Source organism: Manis pentadactyla, chromosome 12, assembly GCF_030020395.1.
Source record: "Manis pentadactyla isolate mManPen7 chromosome 12, mManPen7.hap1, whole genome shotgun sequence".
NCBI classification, from domain to species: domain Eukaryota; kingdom Metazoa; phylum Chordata; class Mammalia; order Pholidota; family Manidae; genus Manis; species Manis pentadactyla.
The window spans coordinates 87929962-87949388 of NC_080030.1; the positions used below are offsets into that span (position 1 = coordinate 87929962).

Below are 19427 nucleotides of genomic sequence, written 5' to 3' on the forward strand. Positions count from 1 at the left end.
TAACTCACAGAAACAAACACAAGGAATCAAGACTGAGAAGGAGACAGAGGAATGACTGCGCGCCTAGTGACGGTACGTTGACAAAAATGGACAAAATAAACAAACACATAGATAGATTGAGACAGATACATGAGATAGATGGATAGATTAGATCAGACTGACAGATGAGATAGAATGATAGGTTACATAGACCATATAGATACATATAGAGAGATTAGACAGACTAGGCAGACAGATTAGATAGATGATACATGATAGATCAGGTGGACAGATTAGACAGACACCTATAGATACACATAGACAGATGACAGGTAGATAGATTGATAAGATGACGGACTAGATAGATGATATAGATACATATAGGTTAGATAGCCACATTGATATAGATACATATAGATGACAGATAACAGACAGATAGGTGGTAGATTAGATAGTTTGGATAGATAGACACAGAGATGACAGTAGATAGATGAGAGTAGAGAGATCAGATAGATAAGATAGACAGATAGACAGACAGACAGACAGACAGACAGACAGGTAAGAAAGCATAATACTCAACAAAGCTATCGCTCATAACCAGGAGAGCAACGATGAAAGCACAGAGAAGAACTACAAGCGAAAAGGAGACAGAAATCAACTTGAAGAAGTGCCATAAGGACACAGCTATCAATTATCACAGTAAAGGGAAAGACTTTAAATGCTCCAAACAAAAGACACAGGGTTGAATGAATGGATGAAAACTCAAGACCGCCTACGTGCTCCCTTACTGGAGGCTCACTTGAGATCCAAGCACACAGACAAACTACAAGTTGAAGGGGTGGGAAAAGGTACCCTATCCAAGTGAAACTGAAACTGAAAAAGAAAAAAAAAAAATTAAAGATGGCTTGGTGGGATTAAAGACGGCAGGCAGTGTGAGAGGGGAGGCAGAAACCTCCTCCGAAAACCACATACATGCATACGTACATACAATGTGGAAATATCACAACTACACCAGATCCTGGAAGAGAAGCAGGAGAGGAGGCTGCCGCGGCAGGCCGTCACCTCAAGGTGAAGGGTGACGTACCAAAGCCGTGATCCGGAGGGACCCGGCAGGCCCTTCCCGCACCCGAGCTCACCGGAGGGAGGAAGAGAAACGGAAACGGGGAGGCGGGTGGAGGCCTAGGACTGCTCGACACCCAGCCCTGGAGATCTGCTCCGGGAGCACGGACCTACCTCACATGATGCTCTGGAGGACCGGTGGGGTTGGAAAGCAAAGACAGGCGGAGCACTTGGAGAGACTTGAGGTTCCTGCCACTCGCGCAACACAGTGATCCACATCCGGCTGCTGTGGGATGAAAGAAAGGCGGGCAGTCTGAGAGACTTCCTAACAGCGAGAGAGCTGCTAAAGGGGCAAGGGTTGCACAGAGCTTGCCGCTCGGGAGAAAGCACAGGTGCGCAAACCTGTCCGGGTGCACTCTGCCCAGCAGGTGGGGGAACTTTTAGGAGCTCCGGGCGCTCCACCCACCCTGGCTGCCTACGCAGCTCCAAGGCCCCCCACCGTGATGTGACTGATAACACAACACGGCGGCCTGCTGCACCTTCCTCCCCCGCCAGCACCGGCTCGCAAACCGGCTGCTCCCCTCCATCGCGCCAGGCCAGCGACAGGACGGCCCCACCTACGGCAGCCACGGGTGCAAAGCACAGAGGCTTCTCCCCGCGTGCTCCGCAAACTGGCCCTGGCGGTGGACACAGGCACTGCGGCCGGGAAGCGGGAAAGACCTCTTCCCTCCCGCGGGCACCAGCGCCGCCCCCGTGACCCCTGCCTGCCATCACCCCAAGGGCTGAGCAGCTCCAGAGGGAAAAGCTTCTGGGCGCTGTACAGGGCGCCACCTACAAATACGAAACGTCAAAGCCAAAGGAACCTGGTAACTGGACTCGATCCATCTTTGTGAGAGGGATCCCCACATAAAAATCAGAAACATGCTCATGGAGCTCCAGCAAAAAGTTGCCCCTGTCTCTTGGGCATAATTCTGTCTCTGTCTCTCTCTCTCTCTCTCTCTCTCTCTGTCTCTCTCCCAGGAGCACTTTGGAGGCCTTGTTCTGAGAGGGATGCTGGGGCAGCCCAGCAGGAACGGGCACAGCTCTCAGATCCACCCCGGCCAGTGCCAGGGCAGTCCCACACGGGGCCTGACCGAACTGCAACGGGGGGACGCCGCACGTGTAACTCCGCAGGAAATAACAGTGCCGCACGCTAGCCTTCCCATGAATGGCTAGTGGCTAGGTGGCTCCACCGATACCAGGTGACGTCCACATCCCGGGCCTTACCTCCGTGGCAACCTTTTTTCCCCGTGAACCTTGAAAGCAGCACATGGAAAGATACTTACTACCAGTCTCCACCATCTCACCTCTCAGTTTAGGCTCGATGTTCCTCTATCACATCTTCTCCTCTTCGTTCCAGTTTTCTGGGCGGGTTGGTGTTCTGAGGGAAAAAAAAAAAAAAATTGACTCAGAGTTGGAATGAGATGGCAGGGGGTAGAAGATTCTGTTTAAAAACCATCAGTAGAACACAGACATCCGACAGTATGGGAGGACAGATTCATAGATGGCATGTCCGATAAGGGGTTGATGACATCTAAAATACGTATGAAGTGCCCACGCACCTCCACACAGAAAAAGCAAATAATCCAATTAAAACATGGGCAGAGGATCTGAACAGACACTTCTCCAAAGAAGAAATTCAGGTGGCCAACAGGCACATGAAAAGATCCTCCACACCGCTATTCCTCAGAGAAATGCAAATTAAAACCACCATGAGGTATCACCTCACACCAGTCAGGATGGCCACCATCGGGAAGACACACAACAACAGACGGTGGCGAGGATGTGGAGACAGGGGAACCCTCCGACACTGCTGGTGGGAATGGACATCTCAGCTCAACCATTGTGGAAAGCAGTATGGAGGTTCCTCAGGAAGCTCAAAATAGAAATACCACTTGACCCGGGAATTCCACTTCTAGGAATTTACCCTAAGAGTGCAGCAGCCCAGTTTGAAAAAGACAGATGCGCCCCTATGCTTATCGCAGCGCTATTTACAAGAGCCGAGAAATGGAAGCAACCTAAGTGTCCATCAGCAGGTGAATGGATAAAGAAGACGTGGTACACATTATACACAATGGAGTATCACTCAGCCATAAGAAGGAAACAAATCCTACCGCTGGCAACAACACGGATGGAGCTAGAGGGTATTATGACTAGGCTCAGTGAAAGAAGCCAGGTGGGGAAAGACAAGTACCAAGTGACTTCACTCACATGTGGAGTATAAGAACAAAGAGAAACTGAAGGAACAAAACAGCAGCAGAATCACAGAACCCAAGAATGGACTAACAGTTACCAAAGGGAAAGGGACTGGGGAGGATGGGTGGGAAGGGAGGGATAACGGTGGGGAAAAAGAAAGGGGACCTTACGATTACCATACATAACGTCTGTGTGGGGAGGGGTGTTGGCACATAGGGAAGGCATTACAACACAGAGAAGACAAGTTGTGATTCTATAGCATCTGAGTACGCTGATGGTATGTAATCAGGTATGGGGTGGCGACTTGAAATAGGGGGGAATCTAGTCACCATAATGTTGTTCATGTAATTGTAGATTAATGATAACAAAAAAAAAACCTGACAACAAACTATCACCTCACACCAGTCAGAACGGCTTGTACCAAAAAACAAGAAATAACAAGACCAAAACCCTGGAGTCAGAGCAGCTGGATAGCTGCCGTATGTGCTCAGCTGTGCAATGCTAGGGGCTCCGCTCCCCTCAGGGCTCAGATTGGAAAAACCCGACAGGGAAGAGGAGGTGGCCCAGTGACTCCCCGTCGCCATGTCGAATGTGGCAGCGTAAGCTCCACTTCCGCCAGAGATTCTTCCTGGCTCTCTGAGCACTTGCAAGGCAGCACGATAGGGTGTAGTTAGGGGGGGAATTTCCCAAGCCTAGAATTTTAATTTCCTGAGTATGAGCAGTCTTTATGCTGCTCTGACTACAATGGAGCACAAAGAATGTCTATGCAGCAGGTCCCACTTCTGAGTGACAGCACCCACATCACCCGTTCGCAGCTGCCTCTGGTGACCAAGATGAGAACTAACTGGATGTTACTGGGAAGTTTTGACTGTCAAAGAAAGTACAGAAGTTTTTGAGACACGTTCTCCATCCACTCTCTGCATTTGCAGTGACACAGAGCAGGGAAATGGGATGAGGTTCATGCCACTGTAAAATACACTCAGCCTAAGAAAAGCCCACTTTATACTTTAACTTCATCTACATGCTGTTCTGCTTCTTCCAGCCCCTCTATCAATTAAGGAACATTGTAACCACGATGGGAGAGAGACCTGAGAAGGGCAAATGAACCTAGGGTGATAAAAAATGCTGAGATCTGGATCAACACAGTCCCCTGAATAATTCTACTCTTAAGACAAAACTTCAAAGGAATTAGGAATCAGCTGTATGCAGCATGCCTTACACCCAGAGCTACCCAAAAGGCCCTTAACTGCGCCTCCTCTCTCAGGACACCTGCACTCCCGTCTGGGTGTGTACACTGTCTGACATTAAATGAACCTTCTTGTTGCACAAGCCAACTGGACTTGTCTCTGAACTATTTACCCTAAGACAAAAACCCTCTGACCTCCACGTCCAAAGGTAAATGTCTCTGTCACTTCGCTACTTTATTCAGCTTTCTAGTTTTATAATCCTTTTCTCTCTCCCTGTTTTATTTAAGGCCAATGGGGAAGCAGTAGTTCTTAGGACATAATCTCACTCCATCCAGTGCTCCATGGCTCCCCAAATTCTGGGACTGTAGGGATATAATTCTCACGCCGTACAGATCAAGTGGACACCAGGTGCCAGGAGTTGCCAAGGAACATGCCCTGTGCCAAGCAGCAATTCAGTGAACTTTCTTTTCTCCCTCTGCTCTGCCTTGCTCTCTGCTGCCTGCACAGCTGCTGACATTCGCTTTCTACTCTTGCTTTAATGAATTCCTTTCTTCCTGGCACACATTTGACCTGGTCGAGAATTCTTTCCCTATCAGAGTCAAGAACTGTCCCTGATTCGGGGTGAGGTTTCACCTAGTACCCAGGGAGAGACCTGCCCAGCAACACCAGCATTCAGCTGCTGCTGTATAGGAGAGAGACCCACATGGGCTGAGTCCACACCCACAGCCACATCCCTGGAAAAGCAGGTGAGGCCAGGCTTCCACTCCTAACCCAGGGACTTGGGCTCCTGAATTCTCTCCAATTCCCCTTTCCCGTCCATCCGTCCCTGGACAGTGTCTGCCACTGCCGCACCTTCTATAGCACTGAAGTCCATCTGGCTCTCTCCAGGTCTCCCCCAGGACTCCAAATAAAAATACTTGCTATAATTCCTATTTTAATGAAAAAATTCAATCCACGATCTATAGAGGCAACAACAAAACATTTCCTAGTACAAGCTACCGCCCGCATCTATATTACTAATGCTAGCCATCACTACCAATCTCATATTCTATGGACAATGGGCTATCACAAAAATGTATGATACCATGGCATCTATCATCATTACCACAGCCATAGCCATAAAACTGGGAATAGCCCCATTCCACTTCTGACTTCCAGAAGTAGCACCAGGAACCCTGCTGTCATAGGGCATACCACTATTAACCCGACAAAAAGTCACACCCATCTCAGTTCTGTGTTAAATTTCACCCACAGTTAACATAAACTTGATAATACCTATGGCAACACTCTCAATTTTAATTGGAGGCTGAGTGGGTCTAAACCAAACACAATTACAAAAAATTACAGCTAACTCCTCAATTGCCCACACAGGTTGAATAATAATAATAACAACATATAACCCAACTATTACTATTCTAAATCGCCTAATATATATTATAATGACCCTATCAATATCTGTAATGCTAGTATACAACTCATTGACAACAACCGTATCTTTGTCTCACCTATCAAATAAGACACTGCTAGCTACAACCATTATGCTCACAATCCTATCACTTGGAGGCCTTCCACCATTATCCAGATTTTTACCTAAGTGCATGATCATTCAAGAACTTAGCAGAAACAACAACATAATATTGCCAATAATAGCAGTGACAGCTCTACTAAACTTGTATTTTTATATGCACTGACATACTCCACAACATTAACAATATTTCCAATAACCAACAACATAAAAGTGACAATTTGAAACTATGGAACACATAAAATTAGCCCCACCCCTAAATATTCTATCCACAATAAATACTTCCACTAATTCCGACCATATCAATTCTAAACTAGAAATTTAGATTACACAGACCAAGACCCTTCAAAGCTCTAAGCAAGTATAAAACACTTAATTTCTGATCCTAAGGACTGTAAGACTCTATCCTACATCACTTGTATGCAAATCAAACACTTTGATTAAGCTAAATCCTCACTAGATTGATGGGATACAAACCCATGAAACTTTAGTTAACAGCTAAAAACCCTAATCAGCTGGCTTCAATCTACTTCTCCCGCCATAAAAAAAAAAAAAAAAAAGGTGCCGAGAGAAGTCCCGGCAGAATTGAAGCTGCTTCTCTCAATTTTCAATTCAGTATGTAAAACACCTCAGGACTTGGCAAGAAGAGGACTTTACCTCTATTTTTAGATTTACAGTCTAATACTTATTCAGCCACCTTACCCATGTTCATCAATCGTTGATTATTTTCAACTAATCACAAAGACATCGGCACATTATACCTTCTTTTTGGCACTTGACCTGGAATAGTGGGACCCGCTCTAAGCCTCCTTACAGTGCTGAACTAGGCCAGCCTGGGACCCTCTTAGGTAGTGACCACATCTATAATGTAAGCATAACCGTGCATGCCTTTCTAATAATTTTCTTTATGGTGATACCTATTATAATAGGGGGCTTTGGAAACTGACTAGTGCCTTTAATAATTAGTGCCCCAGACATAGCATTTCCCCATATAAATAATAACATAAGTTTTGACTCCTCCCTCCCTCCTTTCTTCTTCTCCTAGCATCCTCTACAGTCGAAACAGGAACTGGAACCCAGTGAACCGTATATGCCCCCCTTAGCAGGTAATTTAGCACATGTAAGGGCCTCAGTGGATTTAACCTTTTTTTCTCTTCACTTAGCAGGTGTCAATTCTAGGGGCTTTAGTAACTGCATCACAACTATTAACAACACAAAACCTCCCACTATAAGCCAATATCAAACTCCACTACTTGTGTGATCAGTTGTAGTTACAGCCGTACTCCTACTACTGTCTCTACCATGTTCTAGCTGCCAGCATTACTATGCTTTAACAGATATCAACCTAAACACATTTTTTGATCCTGCTGGTGGAGGGGATCCAATTTTATATCAACACTTATTCTGATTTTTGGTCACCACAAAGTATATATTTTAATCCTTCCTGGCTTTGGAATCATCTCTCATATTGTAACCTACCATTCTGGGAAAAATAACCTTTTGGGTATATGGGCAGAGTCTGGGCAATAATGTCAATTGGCTTTCTAGGCTTCATTATATGAGCATATACATTTACAGTAGGCATAGACGTTGATACACAAGCCTCTTTTACATCCGCCACTATAATTATTGCAATTCCAACAGGTGTGAAAGTATTCAGTTGATTAGCAACTCTGCATGGTGTAAATGTAAAATGATCCCCAGCCACATTATGGGCCCTGAGCTTTATTTTCTTGCTTACAGTAGGGGGCTTAACTGGTATTGTACTACTTAATTCACCATTAGATATTATTCTTTAAGATACTTACTATGTAGTACAGCCCATTTTATTATGTTCTCTCCATAGGTGCGGTTTTTGCTATTATGGGGGGATTTATAGATTGATTTCCTCTATTTTCAGGATATACCTTCAACCCTACATGAACAAAGATTCACTTAACAATTATATTTGTAGTTGTTAATATAATTTTTCCCCCCTCAACATTTTCTCAGACTTTCAGGAATACCACATTATTCTGATTACCCAGATGCTTACACAACATGAAATACTGTGTCGCCCAGAGGATCCTTTATTTCACTAACTGCTGATAGTTTTTATAATCTGAGAAGCTTTAGCTTCTAAATGAGAAGTGCACATAGAAGAACTAACTAATACCAATCTTGAATGATTACACAGCTGCTCCCCACCTTACCATACATCTGAGGAGCCTGCCTTTGTCAACTTAAACAAACAAGGAATCAAACCACCAAAAAATGCTTTCAAGCCAATATCATAACCTCTTTCTCAATTACTGAAGTATTAGTAAAATTTACATAACTTTGTCAATGTTAAATTATAGGTCTAAGTCCTTCATACTTCCATAGCATGCCCCTTTCAACTCAGGCTAAGGCCTTGGGAGCCACAAGCCTAGAGGGAGAATGAACTCGATGCTACCTGACATTTACCCCAGGAAACTGACCCTCTGGCTGGGCTTCCCGGTGCTCATCAGGGTCTGTAAGTAACGCCAAGGAGAGGGGGGCCAGGAGATTATGTGCGCTGCAGGCCTCCTCACCTCCTCTGTCCAAAAGCTACCCTGTTTTGATAGCACCATGGAACAAAATATTAACTCCTATACTGTACTTCATTATTTAATTTTCTAATAGCATGTACCAGATTGGGTGGCATCAGCAAGCAGGAATGACCACTTCACTAAGTAGCCTGCCTAGATGGCTGCACGACAGAAACTACCCACTCCTACACCCACGGATGCATGTATATTAGAGCAGCCCAAGTTCACCTCCACAGAGTGCCAGAATACACGCAGTGTGTCTCTCCAACACTGACCCTTGTCAAAGGACCATAATATTTGTTCTTAAAAAAACTTTACACCAAAATACATACAATAAAATGCACAAATCGCAAAGCTCGATGAAGTCTGATGTATGTACACACATCACCATCGCCTAGATCAAGATATCAAATATTCTCATTTTCTCACCCCTCACCTACTTCAAAGACATTTTTGCCAAGGAGGCATACAGATGGCCAACAGACATAAAAAGATGCTCAATATCACTCATCATCAGGGAAATGCAAGATTAAATCCTATGAGATGTCACGTCGCATTAGTCAGACTGTCCAAAATCCAAGAGACAAAAAAATTACAGGTGTTGGCAAGGATGTGGAGACAACAGAATGCTGGTGGGACAATGGCTGCAAGTTGATGCAGCCACCACAGAAAGCAGGAGGGAGGTTTCTTAGAGAACAGCTGTGCTCTCTGTAATGCTATCGGATTAGGAAGGACACTGAATGGTGGCTTGCTAAGGATGCTAAAAGAACTTACCTACCTGCCTCGTGTGACCCTGAAGGTAGGGAACAGCAGATGTTTACACAAATGGATCAAGTAGAACTTTCATGAGTTGACTTCAAAGTTGTTCCCTGTGGAAACCTTATAGGGAAAACAAAAATGTCACTAAGAGGGTGAACCTCACCCACTGGGCTTCCCCACTAAGAAGGGACAGTCCACTAGCAGATGGCTTTTTTGGAGGCAGGGGCAGTGGGTCACAGGGGAAGCCCTGATTTGCAGGCAACCTGCCAGGTGGAAGGGGGTGGGGAAGGATGCTCTCACCTATGACTATGCATGCTCCAGGGGCCTCCCTGCTGAGGCCAATCTCCCCAGCAGCCCGCCCCAGTCTCCCCACCTGACTTCTCTGCTAGGCAGTTATGGAAAACCAGCTGCCTTCCTCAAGCTCTCCTAGTGCACAGGCACCCAGAGACACAAACACTGTCCCAGGCCGCACAGTGCTCTCACACACACCACACGTGCAAGAGCTACCGCGCACACACACAGACACACACACACACACGCACGCACACACACGCAGAGGGCAGCAGACACCACAGCGACACACTCACCAGTGGGCCAAGCCGCCAACACGCAGCCGCAGGTACCTTGACACACTCCCTGGTCTACTGGCCTACTCCCGCGCTTACCCGTTTGGGAGCACAGGAGACCCCCCGAACCCCGCGGATGCACCCTCGCAGCAGCCATGCCCACGTACCCACGGACCAGACATCTGAACCATTACCCGAAGTCAGAGAAGCTGGCAGGCCTGGGGAGCTCCTGGCTGAGACCCAGTCACCTTCCTGGCTGGGTAGGTGCATGCGCTGCCCATTGCTTTCCAATGCCCACCCACAGCTTTCCACTTTCCTCCCAAGGACCATGCAACACCCCCAAACTCCCTGATAGAAAAGCCAACATGGGGGTGGCTACTTACTATGAACTGAGGTTGCTGCAAGGCGGCGAGGCCTGCAAGGGAACCAGGGAACCGGGTCCCTGGCAGGGGGGCCCCTGCTGGCGGTGGTACGAGTCTGAGGGATCTCGCAGTGGAGGGCCATGAGCGCTGGTGAAGGCAGCAACATCGGCATCAGCGGAAGAAGGCATTGGAGGACGGTGGTAGCGGCAGGCGTCTAGGGCGGGTGTCAGCGGGAGGCACCGGCGGGCAGGGCAGGAGAGGGGCGGGCTCCAGGACGGTGGCTGCGCTTTGGTGGAGAGAAGCGGCGATGGAGGCCAGTGGCTTTGCCTGGCGCGGGGAGGGGGGGCATGCTGGGCATTGGCTGCGGGCGACTCCGTCCCCTTACGCCGCTGCTGCTCAGCCCCCAGAACCGACACAGTCACCAGCCATGGACGCTGCCCTCCCACTGCCAATGCTTCCGTCGCCTTGCCCTCGCCTCTGGCTGCGCACCTGCCAACGGCAGCCTCGGAAGTCCACCTCGGGCACAGACACCCGCCCAGCAGACGCCACGGCCCACCATGGAGCGCAGCCTGTCCACGCTGCCGCCCACTGGAAACCCTGCTCCCCGCCACCGCCTCTGCCGCCTCTCACGGCGCACCTGCAGATGGCGGGCTGGACTCCGCCCCCGGCCGCAGACCCCGCCGCCGAGGAGCAACAGCCCGCAGCTCCCCGCAGCCGACTCATTCCCCAACCCGAAGCCGCCTGCCCCCTGGGGATGGCTGCTTACGGTGAGCTGCCGCTGCGAGGCCAGGCCTGCGTGAGAAGGGCACAGGGACCCTGGCAAGGTGGGGCCCTGGAGCCGGCGGTAGGCAGCCGCTGTTGGAGGGCTCCGGCCGGCGGTGCAGGGCTTTCGCGAGCGACGGCGACATCAGCGGGAGGAGGCCTTGGCCGGCGGGGACGGTATGAGTGGGAGGCACTGGCGAGCGGCGGGCGGGACCAGGCAGGAAGCTTCCTTCTCTGCAGCAGGTGATGGCGCAGCTGGACGGACACGTGGCGGGCACCGGAAGTAGGTGGCGCTGGCCGGCAGGAGGAGCATGCGCAGCAGGCACTGGAAGTGGGCGGTGCTGGAAGGCGGGAAGAGCATGCGCAGCCTTGGTTGCGGGCAGACCCCGCCCCCCGTGCGCGGCGGGCTCCGGAACAGGGCGGCGCTGGTAGGTGGGACGAGTGTGCGCAGCCTTGGACGCGGGCAGACCCCGCCCCCCTCAGGCGCTGCCCCCAAGCCCCAACGACAGAGCACGCGCATCAATCCCACACTCCCCTTTCTGTGCAGCATCCATGTAAAATAAAAGATGGTATTCACAGAACCCAAGAATGGACTACAGTTGCCAAAGGGAAAGGGACTGGGGAGGATGGGTGGGAAGGGAGGGATAAGGGGGAAAAGGGGACATTACTATTAGCAGACATAATGTAGAGAGGGGCACGGGGAGGGTTGTACAACACAGAGAAGACAAGTAGTGATTCTATAGCATCTTACTACACTGATGGACAGTGACTGTAATGGAGTATGCGGGGGGACTTGGTGATAGGGGGAGTCTAGTAAGCAACGTTCCTCATGTAAATTGTAGATTAATGACACCGAAATTAAAAAAACAAAGACGGCATACAACAAAAATTTAGGAGCTCAAAATAAGTTAGCAGAAACAATATTCTGGGAAAATCTTGGTAGCCGGAGTCCAAGCTTCATGCCAAAGCCTCCTCACCATGTCTATATATATGGAGAAGCTGGAAGGATAGGATGGGAGGGTAAAATATGGGAACAGGAAACAGTACTTGCACTGAGCTGACGGAATAGACAAGTATACTGGACACACACACACACACACACACACACACACACACACACACACACACTTCCCCTAGAGAAACACACACACACACACACACACTTCCCTTAGAGACACACACACACACACACACACACTTCCCCTAGAGAAACCTAGTCAAACAAAAAGGACTTAAAGGCCATTAGCTTGGGGTTGGTTTGGCCTGTCCCCACAACTGAGCAGGGCAGGACATGGCTCTAATAGGGCAGGGGGATGTTATCAGGCCAGCCCAGAAGGCTTGGAAACGGCTCTCTCAGGAAGCCAGCTCCACTCAGACAAGGCACACGGACGCCCACACATGTCAACAAGCATCCCTCAGAGACTTCAAGCCCCAGTTCAGTCCCTGCCCTCGGAAAGTATGATCTACAGGGAGAAGTCTCAACAAGTCCTGACCTGGTGGTGTGGACAGGCCACCAGGAAACTCAGAAGGGTGTCAGAAGGAAGTGAGGTCTGAGCCGGGCTTGAGGAATTTCTCCAAGTGAGACTCCAGGCAGAAGGGAGCCTGGACACAAGTGGTGTGTGTGGTGGGGCAGGGGCAGAGGCTACCACAGGACGTGGGCAGCTGTGAAAGGACTGAGGGAACCACTTTCAGAGGCCTCCAAGCCCAAGAGCAGACTCCCTTGGCCCAGTGGACAACAGGAAGGGAGTGGTATTTACTGCACACCCCTGGCTTGGCACCACCAGCACTGTCACCTCACCGAGTTGGACGCTCCCCCCTACACCCAGCTGCCTTGACAGAAAACACTGCTTCCTTGTTAGGCTGGATCCGACGAGGGTCAGAGAGGGCAGGTCTCAGGGAGCAAAGCGGCTGAGCCACCCATATGTGAGGAGAGCAGGACAGGAATGGTCAGCAGAACATAGGAGTCCAAGAACACCCCTGAGAAAGGCTGCTCAGCAAGGGTCCACCCCACAGTGCACAAAAGACATGGGGAGAGAAGGTCACAGGCATTCAGTCAGCCCAAACAGCAATCCGTCAGACACTCAGCCCCAGGAGGGCAGGGCCCCACACAGTCCCCCTAGGGATGACACCAAGAGTCCTAGCATCTCGGGTGACCCCACAGCCCTTGTCCTCTACCACTGCAAGCCCTGACCACATACATGTATGCCCAGCCTCGGTGTCCTAGACTTGAGCATAAGGATGGTCTTCGTGATCACTGCATTCCAGGTCCTCAGGACAGGGGCTGACACACAGTGGGGGCTCGGCAGGTATCTGATGAGTAAATGAACCCAAGTTAACTCCTTAAAGGCTGAGGCCGAGTTGTTCCTTTAACAATTAGTAGAGAACCCACTGTGTGCCGGACATGTTATTGGTGCTTGCTACATAACCATGAGCAAAAGAGCACAAGAGCCCTACCCTCCTGGGGCTGACAGCCCAGTGGCCACATTCACCTTTGTGTCCCCATCACATCACATGTCAGAGCATCCCCACTCCTTATGCCAGGCTCACTGAAGCAGAATGAATGGACTGTGGGAGGCGGGGTGTCTCAGAACTGGGTTGAAGCCCTGGCTCGGCACTGACTAGTTCTGAGCCCAGCTAACACCAACTGTCATCAGACGCAGGCGGTAAGCAGCATGCAGTACGCCAGAAGCCCCATCCGCATCCACACTCCCCACCCCCATCCCCCCTGCGGCCACTGCTGCCCTGCCGGCTTCCTCCCCCTGTACAGGACTGAGTATCTGAACCTTTCCATCAGTCAGGCTGCTCCAGACAACACTGATGCCCAAAACATGGCTCTCTCAGGAAGCCAGTTCCACTAAGACAAGGCACACAGACACCCACACATATCAACAAGCATCTCTTGGAGACTTCAAGCCCCAGTTCAGTCCCTGCCCTTGGAAAGTATGATCTACAGGGAGAGAAGTCTCAACAAGAGAACCTTAGCCCCCCCAGGAACCCAGCTGCACCCTGCAGTCCTGGAAACGATGCTGTCATTGCTCTCCTCAAGGAGACATTCTGTCCCACCACTTGGACAGTCATGTTCACAGTCTAGTCCTGGGACTCCCGGAGCCACAACCACCTGGAAGCTAGTTAACAGTCCTGCTTCCTGAACTCCAGCTGCACAAAGACCTCCCAAAGCAGAAGACAACCCTCCACGGGCCAGCCTCACTCCTCATCTCATGGCCACGAGATGGCTGCAGCTCCAGGCCTCAAAAGTGAACAACATTCTCAGAGGAAAAAGACCATCCTTCTTCCCTCTTAGGCATGTACAGTTCCCACTCCTACCACCATTGCCTCTAATGTCTCATTGGCAGGAACTAAGTCACTCGACATGCTCATACCTCAGCCAATCCCAGGCAAGGGAGCGGACCCACGAAGCCAGAGCCCAGGGCCACTGTCTCGACAATGGGTTTCAACCCCGGGCAAGTTCGCTATGGATTCAGTGTGACCAAAGTAAATGACAGCAAAACGTTCTTGGGGTGAAAAGGTTATACCCAACTTTATTTCCAGGTGGCAAGTCAGTCACTAAAATCCCGTTCACTCAGAGCGAGTCTGCATGCAGCAAGCTGGTCTCTGCCTCTGGGCCCCTCTGTCCGCACAGCTGTCCACTGGGCCCCTCTGTCCTCACAGCCATCCTCAGGGCCCCTCTGTCCACACAGCCATCCTGCACAGCCATCCTCAGGGCCCCTCTGTCCACACAACCATCCCACACAGCCGTCCTCCGGGCCTCTCCGCACAGTCGTTCCCCAAGCCTCTCTGCACAGTCGTCCCACACAGCTATTCTATGGGCCTCTGTCCTCGGCACTGCCACCACTCCAGCCTCTGCTCTGCTCTCCTGCAGCCTTGCAGCCCTGCCACCGTGTTGCACCCAGAGCACCGGGCAGAGCTCTTCATATAGAGTCAACAGCCATGTATTGCCCACAGGTGTGCAGTGAGCTTAGTCAACAAGGGCCAGGTGAGAATCCTGGCCACAGGAACTCTCATTTTATCCACAGACACAGACAGTGAAGCAGAAGGCAGGCAACTGGAGAGGCTGAGAACTGAGCAAACCTGGGCTCAGTCTGGAAAACAGTGAGTGCAGTGGAAAATGCTGGACTGAAAACCAGGGGGCCTCTGGATGTCCCCAGGCCACCTGACAACAGCAGCCCCAGAAGTAAACACCAGTCCTCACAGGACACCACTTCTCAGGGACAGCCACCACCTGTACTTTGGCACTCACTTCCATTCCAGAAGGCCCTTGGCCTCACTTCTCTAAGCCTGTTCCGACTGCTGAGGCATCTAGAGAAAGTCCTGTGTGTCAGTTCAGCACGGCACACCAAGTGTGAGCCTGACAGCTCATGACCGCACAAACAGCCCTCTGTCCTCTCGACACCGACCACCTAGGTGAGGAGACAAGGCCTGCACTGAGATGGGCAGTGTAGGGGAGAAACAGCCCTGAACTGGGAGATGGGGGAGGGGACGACAACACCCGCCAGAGACGGTGGCTGAAGGCTCACCCCGCATGGGCACCTGACCGGCAGTTACAGGCAGGGGTGCTGGTTGGGGTTTTTCCTTCCCTCCCATCTGGTCTTTACAACCACCCTAGAAGTTTGGCACTATTATTACAGGTTCATAATCCTTTATCCATAATTTTTAAAATCCAGGACTCTCTAAAAACCAAAAGCTGATTTTGTTGTTAATTGATTGGGCAGCAGAGCTTCAACTGAACCAACACAAGACTATGACCTATCTACCCCTTCTGCAATGACTGCTCATACGTTTTGAATCAGAAATAGTGACGTTTTACACAGTGCTGCCCCTAAACCCCACCAGCAGCGCCATATAATCCAGTATATGTTCCACATTCTGAAAGGTTCTGCATTCAGAAACACATCTGGCCCCAAGGGTTTCAGAACAGGGACTGGGGGTGTGTATTACTATTCTACATAAGATAAAGTAACTCTCTTAGGAAAAAGCAGAACCGCACTTGGGACTAAGCAACTGAACTCACAGGCCAGAGCTATGACCCACTGTGCTTCCATCACTCACCCACTGGTGATTTTAAGGAAGACACCCCCCACCCCACCCCACCCCATAGACCTCATCTATTTTCTCATCCATAAAATGGGGAGCTTGGACAAGATCAGTGGGTTTCAAATGTGGTTTAAAGCCGATTGGCCCTTCCTTCAAGGACACCTTAAGGAAAAGTGTCACTGCTCCAGTGAGCACGTTCGCAGCAGGGTTCTTCAACAGCACAGTTTGAAAACTGCTATGCAGTGATCTTTTGGGGCCATCTGGTTCTAACATTATATGGTTGTCTTCTCGAGGCAAACAGCCTTTCCTGTGAAAGAAGGACACCTGGAAAGAACGTGAACCAGACCCTGACAGACAGATAGGCTTCTGACCTGCAGAGAGGACTCCAGAGCCAAGCAGCATGCATGCAGGTGGGAAGACCGTAAGTAAGGTGTGTGAGAGGTTCCAGGAGGCCAGGCCAGCCAAGGGGGTTCCTGGGCCAAGGTGACAGGAGGACGTACATGCTGGAAAGGTTGGCTGATCAGGCAGATGAGTGTCAGGAATCCTCTTCCCTACCCCCTCGGAGCCTGAAATTCCTCCAAACAGGAGGCCAGGGGACAAGGTGGGCAGTCCCGGCCCCACTGTGTGCAACCACAAATTCACAGTCCTGTCCTCACTATAGCAACCAAGAGCCTCAAAGCTTAGCTCACAGCCATCAATATGTTATTGTCAAATAAGTGACTCTTGTGATTCCAAAAATCAGAGCATATGATCTGCCACAAAGACACATCCTTCAGAGGACAACAGGACAGAGTAAGAGCAGGACGGCGGCCCTGGGCAGGCCAGAATGGAGGGTCACCAAGGTCTCACTGGTGTCCTTCCCACTCTCTAGGGGCAGTATGACTCCCAGGAGTCTGTAGCAGCCCAGGAATGTCCAGAAGCCATTCTAAACAACAGTGCCACCTTCTCGCCTCAGCCCTGCAGACTCTCAGGCTGTTTCCAAAGAAGCCCTTCAGGTCAGTGGACAGCCCCCCAGTTCACCATTAACTCTTCCCTCTTTGGGAAGGCTCCAGAGGCCTTACTGAGACCAGAGAGTGGTCCAGGAGCCCAGCCTGCCTCCAGGAGGGGAAGCCCCAGGGCTGGCAACAGTGCCATAAGAAATATCAGCTATTGGCAAATGCAAGAACTTCACTCCCACTCAGTGGTGTAAATACATTTTGTAACCAAACTTTGCCCTAGAAATAGTCTTTGTTTCAGGCACCATTTCCCTACCTACCCATCACCAAGAGGTAATTAGAGTGTCTCATAATCACACCTAATCAGAAGGGCAATGATCCCTTAAAGGACAAACTACCATTTGGGGCCCACTTGCTCTCTCTCAGGGAGCTCACTCACTGAGCTCCTGTAAAAAGATTAACAGATGGGCAAAGGGAGAAAGAAGCAGACACTGCCTCAGAAGGGAGTGGCTAGCTGTCAGGGCTGGCTCAGGCCTCCAAGATGCCTGCTTCTGTTACTGAAATATGTGGGAGGCATGAGTTCAGGTGTGTCACTTCTAGCCAGGTCTTCCTCCCAGCCAGCTGACATCAAGGACTTGGCCTGCCTTGCCTGGGGTTACTGCGAGTCAGTAGAAGGAAGTGAACACCAGAATTTTGCATATACCAAGGTTTATGTATCATCAAACCATTACATCCTCACAGCCACCATAGAGGAACAGGACTACTAACCCTATGGTACCCATGTGGAAACACAGGCTCTGATGGGTCAAGTGACCAGCTCAAGGTCACGCAGCCAGCTATAGGCAGAGTCCGAATAGAGTAATACAGTTTCTCATAGGGCAATGAACCTCGCCATCGGGAGGCTGGAGGGTGACATTCTGGGGAAAGAGGGCAGCTGGGACCTAGTCTTGAGTGGATTTTTCTCCCACCACCCCCTTAACTTGTGTGATGACACTCTTGCTGGAACTCACCAGGGCCTGGCATAAAGCTGCTGCACATTTTGCTTTCTTGAGATGGAGTGATTTTGAGATGGAGTGATTACCATTTGGGGCCTAGTTGCTCTAAGTGAGCTCACTAGCCTTCATGGAGGAGTATGAGGCAGAGAAGGGATTTCTGGGTTCTGTTTTCAGCTTGGCATTTGCCCTTTCTTCCTTATCCACCTCTTGGCAGAACTGTCTAAACCTCTTTATCTCCAAGGAATCAGGCTGGAGCAGAATGCTCTGAGGGTGTCCGCTATTTAGAGTCCTCGTGGGGAGGGGCCGCCAGGTTACCAAAGGCTGCTGAGGGGGAGGCCCACTGCAAGCAGCAGCATGGGGATTGGATGCTTCCTCTGTTCAGAACCCTCCATGGCTCCCACCTCACTCACAGAAAAGCCAAAGACTTGACCATGACCTCTGAGGCCCCACGTGATCTGGCCCTGCCACCCCTCTGCCCTTATTAGGCCTCTGCCCTTGAGACCCCCCGCCCTGGAACACACTTCTCCATCACCTCAGGCCTTATCTCAGATGCTGCCCTCCTAGTGAGGCCCTACCTGGTCACCCTAGTTAAACCAGGAGTCCTGTACCCCCACAGCACCACACTCCCAAAGCACTGTCTTTCCTCCCCTCTTTATTCCTTTGCTATCACCAACCACTCTTTCACATCCTGTAAATCTGACTTAATGATTTGATTTATCTGTCTCCCTGCCCCTTCCCCACTGGCACATGTGCTGCATAAGGAGAGGATGTTTATCCGTTCTGTTTTGTTCACTGGTATACCCCCAGTGCCCCAAATGGAAACTAGCACACAGCAAGTACTATTTGTGGAATGAATGAATGAATGAATGAATGGCTTGCCTACTAAGGCATCAGGCTCTGTGCCCAGTCCTGGGATTCATTAGCTCCTTCGATCCTCCTCACAACCCAGACCAACTAAGTCTTTAACTCTCCATTCTAAGATGAGGAAACACGTTCAAAGTAGTGAAGGATCTGGCTAAGGACACAGTTAGGAAGTGGCAGGGACTCAGGCATTGGTCTGGGTGGTTCCAAATATGATGGTCTTTTCTGCCTGGGGCTGCTTTCAAAGTGTCTTAGTACAACACACGACATTAACTTGCTTTCCTTATTCTCAGCATCAAGTGCTGTAGCTTAAGGATTTTGCCAAACATGCCCAGAATCTGATGTCTAGTGTAACCAAAAGGATTCAAGGGGGAGGTGGTATGACCAAATCTATACTTTTAAATCACTGGCTTTGACTGCATCAGGACCTCTTCTTTCCCAATTCTATCCTTAAGCACAGACAAATCCTAAGGCCCATTAAAAGTTATGATAGAGTGTACGTTTAAGTAAAAGATGAATGCTTTGGTTGAAATATGCACTCCTAGAAGTCCTGGTTTCTATGGAAACCTCTTGACTATTAAGTGACAGTTGTTCTTAATGT

At 50.1% G+C, this 19427-nt stretch overlaps 1 protein-coding gene across 2 annotated transcripts in view; it reads right to left on the bottom strand.

Moving 5' to 3' along the window:
* Positions 1–19427, bottom strand: part of LOC118909543 (uncharacterized) — a 196156-nt gene that overhangs the window by 167593 nt on the left and 9136 nt on the right. The window contains exons 2-7 of one of the 2 annotated variants that reach the window (XM_057489387.1): positions 13182–13293; positions 10988–11324; positions 10243–10507; positions 9309–9413; positions 2385–2458; positions 1213–1324 (exon numbers count right to left, since the gene is read on the bottom strand). In XM_057489387.1, the coding sequence (XP_057345370.1) occupies position 9413; positions 10243–10507; positions 10988–11324; positions 13182–13293 (715 nt within the window). In that variant the 3' untranslated portion in view covers positions 1213–1324; positions 2385–2458; positions 9309–9412. Of the gene's footprint in view, positions 1–1212; positions 1325–2384; positions 2459–9308; positions 9414–10242; positions 10549–10987; positions 11325–13181; positions 13294–19427 lie in introns of those variants that run through there. The other variant, XM_057489388.1, reaches the window with a different exon arrangement.